The sequence below is a fragment of the Thamnophis sirtalis genome, unplaced genomic scaffold (assembly GCF_051295495.1).
Source record: "Thamnophis sirtalis isolate CommonGarterSnake01/CBP01778 unplaced genomic scaffold, rThaSir2_p1.2 scaffold_4, whole genome shotgun sequence".
Lineage (NCBI taxonomy): Eukaryota > Metazoa > Chordata > Lepidosauria > Squamata > Natricidae > Thamnophis > Thamnophis sirtalis.
Genome location: NW_028261384.1, coordinates 111032004 through 111041937, shown reverse-complemented (window position 1 = coordinate 111041937; position 9934 = coordinate 111032004). Strand labels below are relative to the sequence as shown.

At 38.7% G+C, this 9934-nt stretch overlaps 1 protein-coding gene across 1 annotated transcript; it reads left to right on the top strand.

Annotated features, from left to right (window-relative positions):
* The first annotated feature begins 5741 nt into the window (after positions 1–5741).
* On the top strand, positions 5742–6656 carry LOC148046199 (olfactory receptor 14C36-like). The gene has a single exon (XM_087711938.1). It carries the CDS (start codon positions 5742–5744, stop codon positions 6654–6656), a length of 915 nt encoding a protein of 304 aa, XP_087568064.1.
* Positions 6657–9934: the final 3278 nt, after the last annotated feature.

Here is a 9934-nt window from a genome sequence, read left to right as displayed (position 1 = left end):
AAAAAGTAATAAAATTTTTGACAAAGAGGGAGGAGGTGCCAGGCCAGGAGTTTTTGCTGACTCCCAGATGTTAACCAAGCAGCCTGCTCTTGAAATGGCAGCTGTGGCCAACGGGCTTGGCCATGGGCTTTCTCTGCCTGGGAGACGGAGCCCAGGGAGGAAGATAATGGCCATTCAGGCGGTACCACCCAGCATCCTTTGGAGGCAACTTGCCAGGCAACCTACAAGGCAGACATGCACACCACCCCCACCCTGGGGGGTACTGCTGGGGTACCACCCAGCATCTTCTATGCACACCCGCAGCAGCAGCAACCCCTACTCCCTGCCTCCATGCACCTGACCTCTGCCTTCAGAAACAACGGAGACAAGTACTCCTCTTGGTGCAGTGGCTGTGCTCGAAGCCTTGCTCTACCTCACCATTGCCCAGCCAAGCACAGGGAAAACCTTGCATGGTAAAGATTTGTAATTGCTCACAGCCAAGCTGCGGCCGAGGAGCGGATGTGTCTACCAGCCATGGGTGGTCTCCAGAATGGGGTGGGGGTGAGAGGAAAAGGGGATAGCACCTGCCCTCCAACCACTCCCCAATTTTTCCAAACATCTTACTTGAATATGATAACTCCACTGCTTCTCTCTCTCAGCCGTTCTTTGCAGAGAAACATCTTGCACAGCCAAAAAAAAAACCCCTTAATGAGTGCGAGCAATTAGCAATCTTTACTGTGCAAGGTTAAGAGGAGTGTTAAGAGGAAAGGCTGTGGCACTGCTTGCCTCTGGCAAAGAAGCTGAGTGAGAGGCATGGAAGTTGCCAGTGGGCAGGTGGGCTGCAGGGCCTCACACTGGGAGTGGGCCAAGACCAAGCCTGGCCATGCCACTGCAGAGTTGGGTGCCACTGCTTCATCCTTTGGAGGATCAGTTCGCCGCAATTCTGGTGTGGTGCTGGTCACTTTCATTTATTGATGGGAGAAGAAAGAAAGTGAATGGTGGTTCTGTGGCAGAGCTCTGGGAGGGCAGGCAGATCTCTGTAGCCAACCAGGGAGGAGGGGCTTCGAGAGCGATGGCAGCGGTCCTTTCCAAGTACAGTGCATAGAGTCAACAGGCAAGGTGGGCAAGGCAGTCCCAGGATGTCTGTTGCCTCCCTGCCCATGCCATATCCTGCTCCATCTGGCCGTGTGAATACAAATGTAATGTCAAGATAAAGTGCTGCCACCCAAGCCGAAGGGAAAGTGCCACAAGCTCTGTGGTTGTGTGGCTGGGCTTGACCCAGGCTGAAAGGAAGGTACTGCCTGCCTGCTCGTTTCATGAGAGGCTGCCATCCACCCACCTGCCGGCAGCTTCTGCACCTCTCACTCTGCTTCTTGGTGATGAGAATCAGCACCATAGACCAGTCTCCTTTCCCCAGTGCCCTGCAGGGCCGGCATGGGAGACACGCAGGCCTGGATGGAAGACAGCCTTTTCTGCAGCACCCCTCTCCATTCTTTGGATTGCCCTGCTGGGGTGAGGGGCTTTGCCTTTGCAGAAGCGGGGTGGCCACAGGTGCAGCAGCCCCAGGATATCCACTTGCATGAAGGAAAATGTTTTTATGCCAAGAGAGAGTGCACACACAGACCTCCTGAACTGCGGGAAGCAGCTGCTGAGATGCTTTCAAGGCATAGATATTGTGAGTGGAGAAGCCTTGGCTCCCTAAGAACCACCAAGTGGCTTCTGATACCCACCAAGCCTCCTCCCACCACAGATATCCTTCTCTTTTCTCCTGGTGAGATCTGCCACCTGAAAGGTGAGGATCATGGAGGAAAGCATTTTCAGGTGGAGGATCCCTTCCTCTATTCCAAAGATAGTGTCTGTGGAAGGAACTGCCACCTAAAAGCTCTTTTCTCCACGAACCTTACGTCTGTGGTGAGAGGAGGCTCAGCTGGTGTCAGAGAGGTGGTGAGTGTTTTGCAGCTCCTGAGAAGGCCAAGGCTTCTCCACTCACAATGTCTTCACCCTGAGAGCATCACTGTCAGCTGCTTCCCGCAGCTCAGGAGGTCTGTACATACACTCTCTCTGCTGCTGCTTCTTAGCCTGAAAATGCTTTCCTTCATGCAAGTGGACATCTCCCAGGGCTGCTGCACATGTGGTTGCTCTTCTTCTGCAAAGGCAGAGCCCCCACTTCAGGACAACCAAAGAATGGAGAGGGATACTGCTTCTCAGCCTGAAAATGTTTCCTCCACAATCCTAATGTTTAAGGCTGAGCAACATCAACGGGAAGAGCACGAGAGTGGAGCTGCTCTTTTTTTTCCCTGCGGCAGAAGGAGAGTCCTCTGCTCCTGTTCCTTGCTTGGCTGTTGGATGAAGTCCATGTGTGGTTCCTTCTCTTTGCCATCCCTTGAAGAAGCTCAGCCTTTTCTCCCTCTCTAACACATGGATTTCTCCACATCCCATTGGAAACTATGTAGCTGTCAAAGAGAAGGAAGCGTATACTGTGCAGGCTTCTTCCAACAGCCAAATCCTCTGCTCCTGTCCTTCCTCGGCTGTTGGAAGAAGCCCGTGCATACTTTCCTCTCTTCAGCAGCCACATGGTTTTAATAGGGTGCAGAGAAATCCATGCATTAGAAAGGGAGGAAAGGCAATCCCTAGCAGTAGCTTGCCCCGTCCACCCACTTCCAAAAGTCAAGTCCTCTGCTCCAGCAAAAGAAGTGGGTGGGCAGGTCAAGCATCATGCTGACAAGCAGGGTGTGTGTGTGAGAGAGAGCAATTGGTGACTGGGCAGGCAGGGGGAGCGAGCAGGGGAGCAGGCTAGGGGAGGGACAGTTCCAGTTCTGGGCCTCCAGAAGCCCCAGTACGGGAACGGATGCAAAATTCTTTCAACCGGTACGTACGTACAGGACTGGGCCGTCTGAAACCCACCTCTGTTTTTTTCCCTTCTGTTTAATTATATATTTGATTAAATATATGTTTAGGAATCTATTGTTTATTAGATTTAGAGCTTATTATGTATTTTTATTTTGCAAAATAAATACTAGGGCGCCTGAGAAAAACATTCCCATTTATCTATCTCATAAAACAACACAAATACACACACATTGCACCAATTGACAAGATCTACTCCCAAGATTTCCAAGTAGAAGATACAACAATTTATTGTTATCACAAATGATGAAATATGTGCCAGAGAAATCATCTCACTTGATTGTTTTTCACCTATTACAACACTTTTATAAGCATAACAATATGAAAAATCAATTTCATAATTATAATAGACCTTCATATAAGCTGACAGTAACATGCAATATAATGTCATTTGGAAGAAATAATATATGCTCTATTTTCTGATAGCTCAAGAAATGTGTATAAATAGATGTACTTCAGAAGGATATTTTATTAAAATTTTCTTAGAGCTGTTTCATCCTAGTTGCTAATATGGTATACTAAAGGCTTATGTTACTTATGACACCATCTATCCAACATATTTAATATAATAATATTTTGGGAAGGCGCCCTATGCATACTGGAATCTTCTAGATAATATCAGTTTTGGGGTTTGAGGGGCTTTCAGCTAAAGTAATATGACATTATTTTCTATATTTATATTCCTGTATTTCATGTTTCCTTCTTGTTTTCTTGCCTTGATATTTCTTGTCCACATTAAAATTTACAGTTATAGTTATTATTCTGCTGTGCTTAAATCAATAAACTCCTTCAAAATGTATCTAAGTTGTATAGATATTGTTTTTTAATTCATGAACATCGTTTTCATATTTTTGTGTAGCATAGTCAAATGAGTCTTTCCAAAGTCTTTCAATGGCCACTCCCTCTTGAGATATTCAGGGCTCTGGGATGGAAACTGAAAATATGAGACATATAGAAAACAAGAAGTTTGGAGTTTTGTAAAGTTTCCCCACCCCCTTGTTCAGCAAGTAAGAGGGAAAAACAAGCAGGTTAGCTCAGAATGGACTGTAAACATTTAGACCTTTTTAATTTGGAAAATCAAAATATGTCATTAAATTCCTCAATACAAAATGTTCATATGCATTGCCAGAACTCTGCCTTACAATTATGCCATATTGTTACTCATGATGTAAGAGAGTATCTTATTCTGAATTTGAGGAGGTGTCAATTACCTGGAATTATACCTTTATGGTCACGAAAGATTGATTGTGTTTTCTTTTCCCTCCTTTTTATACAGAAGAGAATTAACTTGAGACATTTTTATGCTTTTCTCATTTCTTCAGTGTAAAGATCATTTTTGATATTGTTTCTGCATAGCTTTTCAACTATGCATCATATTAAGGCATGTTGTGTTTCAGAATCATTTTTATAATAAGAGCAAGAAAAGGTTTTTAGAGGAAAGCTGGAGGTGAAAGGGAATCAGAAGTGATGCAACATAGTTCAGGGAACTCTTCTCACCTGATTCATGTTTTTCATCTCAGAATTTGTTTTGCTGATATGACTGTAGCCCAAATTCTGTTACAAAGCTCAGATATAATTATGCAACGTAATAACGAGTCCTGGAGCATTTGAGGGGAATCTTTTGCGTTCTTAATTAACAATTACATTAATAAGCTCAGAGAAATCAGTTTTATTTTTGTTTGCTAATTATGTCAAGAAGCATGCAGAAGTCAGTTTTGCATACAAGTCTCTTGAGGGAAACAAAACAGTTATTAATAAACATTTGGAATAGAAATCTCTATAGATACTGTAGATGTTCCACTACATGAAAATTAGTGGGATAGCATTGACTTAATGGTAAGATATTTAACACTCTTTTAAAGCATAGAATAAATAATCTATAGTCTCAAATAAATCACATGAATTGAAAGTTGAACAGAAAAGGAGCAAATTGGTATTTACAGTATTTCAATATCTTTTGTGTGTAATAACAAGGTTAGCTTTATAACTCTTCCATAATTAAGATAATTGAATCAAATAATTGCATAAGGTAGTGTTCTGATAAGCTATTTAGGAAAGACAATTTTTAACATTATTAAAAATAGGAACCTTATACATAGTTCTAAGTTTTTATGAATCTGACTCCAATCCGGAGAGATATTTATATTTGTATTAATGTTACCTTTTACTCTATAATTTGCAAAAAAAATGTATCACATCTTCACATATGTAAATGATTTTGAAATGAAATTGAATAGGTAAACCATTTACTAATAGGAAAATTGTCATCCAAAAAGTCATTTCACAATTTCCATGGATATGGAGAAAAGAAATGAATGGTAATATTTCTAAATGTCTTTTTTATTATTTCTTTTTAAACATTGAAAACATAGGTTCACATTTTAAAAAATATTTATGTATAGGATTTCAGAGCCATAATAGGTTGTGTATTTCAGAGCCATAATAGGTTGTTTATGATATTTTGACTGGGTTGCATCATTTTGTATTGAAAGTCTCATAGAGGGAATATAGATGTGTATTGAAAGAGAGACTGCTTTTTTAAAACTGAACTTTCATTTAAGGGATTGTGATCATAACAAATATTTCTTATATTCTTTCACTGTTAAAAATAGATTTGAATAGGGTTTTTCTAATCCTAGGTTACCTTTTTGATCAGGACAGGAGGTGAAGGAAATGGAAGGAAGAATATATAGTCTATAGTCTAATTCTCTGTTCATTTCATCCACGCTTTATGATTCTTTTTGTTTTCTGTTCCCACCACATATCAAATTGTCACTTAACTAAAATGTATCTAACTTCATCTCTCTCTTCTGCTTTCTTTCAGTTATGCCCTGCAGGTTTGTCCTACATGACATATGGAGAATCAAACCACAGTATCTTATTTTTTGCTCCTGGAATTCTCAAAAAAATGGCATCTGCAGCTTTTGCATTTCCTCTTGTTCTTTGTGTTATACGTGGCAACTGTAACAGCAAATCTTCTCATTATCTCTGCAGTAGCTTTTGACCCACAACTGCACAGCCCCATGTACTTCTTTCTCATGAATTTGGCTTTGCAAGACCTGGGCATTGTTTCAGTCATTGTCCCCAAATCCATGATCAATTCTCTCATGGATATCAGACACATTTCTTACTTTGGATGTGTTGCTCAAGTTTTTCTCTTTCTTTCCTTTGGAGCTTCCGATTTCTTCCTTCTGACTGCCATGGCATATGATCGGTATGTCGCCATTTGCCATCCATTGCACTATGAGACAGTGATGAATTGGAAAGCCTGCACTGAAATAATAATTGTAGTGTGGATTGTTGGACTTCTGTATGGAATGTTGCATACCATTGGGACCTTTTCCATCCTTTTTTGTTCTAATGTAGTTAATCAATTCTTCTGTGAAAGTCCACAATTGCTAAAATTATCCTGCTCTGGCTTAAATCTACTTGAGGTTGGAATTGTTATGGCCAGTATCATTGGTGCACTAGGTTGTTTTAGTTTTATTATTGGATCTTACACAGTGATCTTTAAGGCAGTGTTAAGAATCTCTTCTGATCAAGGAAGACAAAAAGCCTTATCCACATGTATCCCCCACCTTACAGTTGTCTCTATGTTATTTTTAAGTTCATGTTTTGCCTATGGGAGGCCTCCCCATAACACACAATCTTACTTAGATTTTGGGTTGACTGCTCTATATTCGCTTCTTCCACCCTTGCTCAACCCAATCATCTATAGCATGCGAAATAAAAATATCAAACATGCTCTTTCCAAACTGTGGGGATTCTGACAAATTATTTTAATATGATTTATATTGTGTTCACAGTTCTGAATTTTCTGTTTTTTTTATTTCTATGAATACAGAATTAAGATAGAAAGTCACTGTTGATATGAAAGCAAATCCAAAATCTCAAAAAAGAAGAACCATGGAACTCTATATGTTGCTTAATAAACGTCCTGCATTCTAAATTACTTTCAATGCACTCTACAGATGATAAATATTGATGTCTGCCAGCACTGGCATTCCACAGGTTGATAATTCCTGATGTTTAGTGAAGTGAGGCTTAGGGTATAATGTGAAAGAGGGAAATAAATCCAGAGCAGTCTTAAATGATGTGGGTTAGTTTTCTCTTTCCTTTCCTGTATAAAATACCTTCCCTCTAATACTGGACTGTAATATGGCTAGTCAAAGCCTTGGCTTTTCTAATAGTACATAGGCCTCAATTGCATTTCCCTCTTTAATTAATCATTTATTCCCTAAGTTTGATATTTTGCACCAATTGACTGCCTGAACAATTCTCTTTTCTGTGCAACTTTTTTTTGGAAGGGATTTGCTATGGTTTCCTTTAAGGACTGAGTTGTGGGACTGGTTCAAAAACATCCAGCTGGCTACATTCCAATGTCAGAACTGTAGTCCTGTTTTATAGTTCCCCAATGCTTTAACTTCTGTATCAAACAGATTTTCAGTATCTTTAGCTGAGTCTATTTATTATTTCCCTTAGAAAAGCTTCAGCAAAACCAAACACCTGATAGGGTGAAAAGGTTGTATGAAGTGATACTGTATCGCACAACCTATTAGTAGTCAAGAGAAATGAAAATTCAAGAAATTAAATTAGTATGATACATGTTTCTAATGAAGATAAAAATAATAATGATAAAAATAAGATTTCAAAACTGTTACAATTTCATACCGTATAAAACATGTTCTCTGCTCTAATACACAGACAAAGGAAGATATACAGATTTGTATTAAGAATGATACCTTACTGAAATGTCCTTGAGAAATAATGAATTCTATCCATCCTACAAAGAGTTGCAGAAAACCAAATCTATGCATCCAATAAAAAGAAAGTTGCAGTGCTTTGAAACATTATCCCTTTCATGTATAAATGGGAAATTTTAGTGTACATGTAACAGGAGTGGTTCTGGCATCCTAATAGTGCTATACTGATGTTGCCAATGTGATCACTCTTACCTATAGACATTGCTCTTTTTCTTTCTACCTGCTTAGCTGTCAGGACCAATAACCAGACCAGACATTAAGAGCTCATTCAGCTATTTTATTGATTAAGCCTCTACAAAAGAAGGTTCTCAAACTGATGGTTGGCACTTGGGTGAGACTTGATAAGGTCCAACAGGATTGGATTGGGATTCCTGACTAATTCCTCATTTGACTTCTCCCTTCTTCCCCTGGCTCAGCCAGTTTTGCCTCTTACATTAGCAGAGGTTATATATATATTTGTTGTATTTGTGCTGATGAATAAATTAAGGCATATCGGGGGTTGTAACTTTATATATATATATATATTTGTACACACACACACACACACACACACACACACACACACACACACACACACACACACACACACACACACACACATATATATATATATATATATATATATATATATATATATATATATATATATATTGTACTTCCTCTGGGATGTTCAGCTTTTCTTCCTTTTCCATTTGTCCCAGTGATAACTACCGAAAAAGATACATAGAGAGAAAGTCAGCCATCCTACAATCTGCCTCTAGGGATTTGTTTATTCTTGTATCTTACTTTGTATGTTCCTTAAAATTTTTAGATTTACTTTATGCTTTACTTTTTTTTTACTTGAGTAAAAAATAGTGAAATATGAAAAGACTGAAAACTATTTCTTTGTGCTTTGCCATATGGACTTTATTGCATTGTACTGGAGAAGTGTTAGTGACCATTATCGCAGAAGAAATTCTATCCTTATCTTATTGCAGGGAACCATTCATTGCAGAGAGCAACAGTTATTAACCCAGAAAAGAATCTATATGTACATTGATTTTCTAAAATCTGTGTCAGATTTAGAAAGAGAGTTTATATAAACTCTCTTTCTAAAGCTTATTTTCTTTGCTTCTTCTTCTGTGAGTTTTCATATTGATTTATTTATCATATCAATTTACTGTATTGTTGTACTCTAAGTATTTTATAGTTCTCTTTGTGTTTATAACTCATTGTATAAACCTTGTTTTAGATTTTTATTTGCAGCCTATGCAGGCAATGAAATGCACCCTAAAAGATGGATTCCTTGGATAATTACAATGCTCTATCAACTTGTTTGCACTCTCACCACAGATGACTCTGGTTTCTATGGTTTTATTGTGCACCTTATTCTACTGGACATCAATTGGGTTTCTGTGGATTTCTTGAAGTTCTTTTCATCCTGTTTCCTTTTTATTCTCAAGAATGTTTTAATTTTCCACTCAATTTAATGATTTTAGTTTAATTAACACAGTTTTCAGCTGTTCCCCTCACTGTGGTTGGAAGAATAGATGGTAGGATTTCTTAAAACAGAGGTGTCAAACTTGCATCCGATGGGCTGAATGCATCATGCGGTAGCCATGCCCATTCCCATTTAGCAAAGTCATGATACATCGTATGATGACTTTTATTTGATAGCCCTTCTTAAAGGGGTTTGACACCCCTGTCTTAAAAGGTAAAAGTGAAAGAGAATTCAAAGTGATGAAACATGTTCCAGGAAGGAAACAAAATCAATTTGTTCTACTTGACTCATGAGGGGAAAAAAAGATAATAAACCTTCAAAAGAGATTCTCTTAAACTTCAGATAGTTGTTTAACTACATGAAAATTAGATACTAGGAAAATTAGCATCAGCTGTCATTTCAAATTATCTGTGCATCAATAAAAGAAATGGCTATTTGGAATATTTCTTAATGTCTTTTCAATTTAAAACATCAAATTGTTATTGTTGAAAATCTTGTTCCACAATATTGAGAAAAGTAATCTTCCCATTTATTTGTACCCATTTCCTGTGTTTTTACTCATGTTTATTCTTATTCCTGTTATGTTGTACATGAGTGACAAACTAAATAAATAAAATAAATAAAGTACTGAGATGTCAGAGTTCATAGATGCAATCGACTGCATCTCATTTTGTGGCCAAACTCTCCTGGAGGGAATAGAGGTTTGTACTTGATGGGAGACTGCTTTCTAAAAATGACATAAGACTTTCCCTCTTATTGTTGAAAAAGAGGATTTATTCTGTTAATATCTAAATTCCTTTTTTAA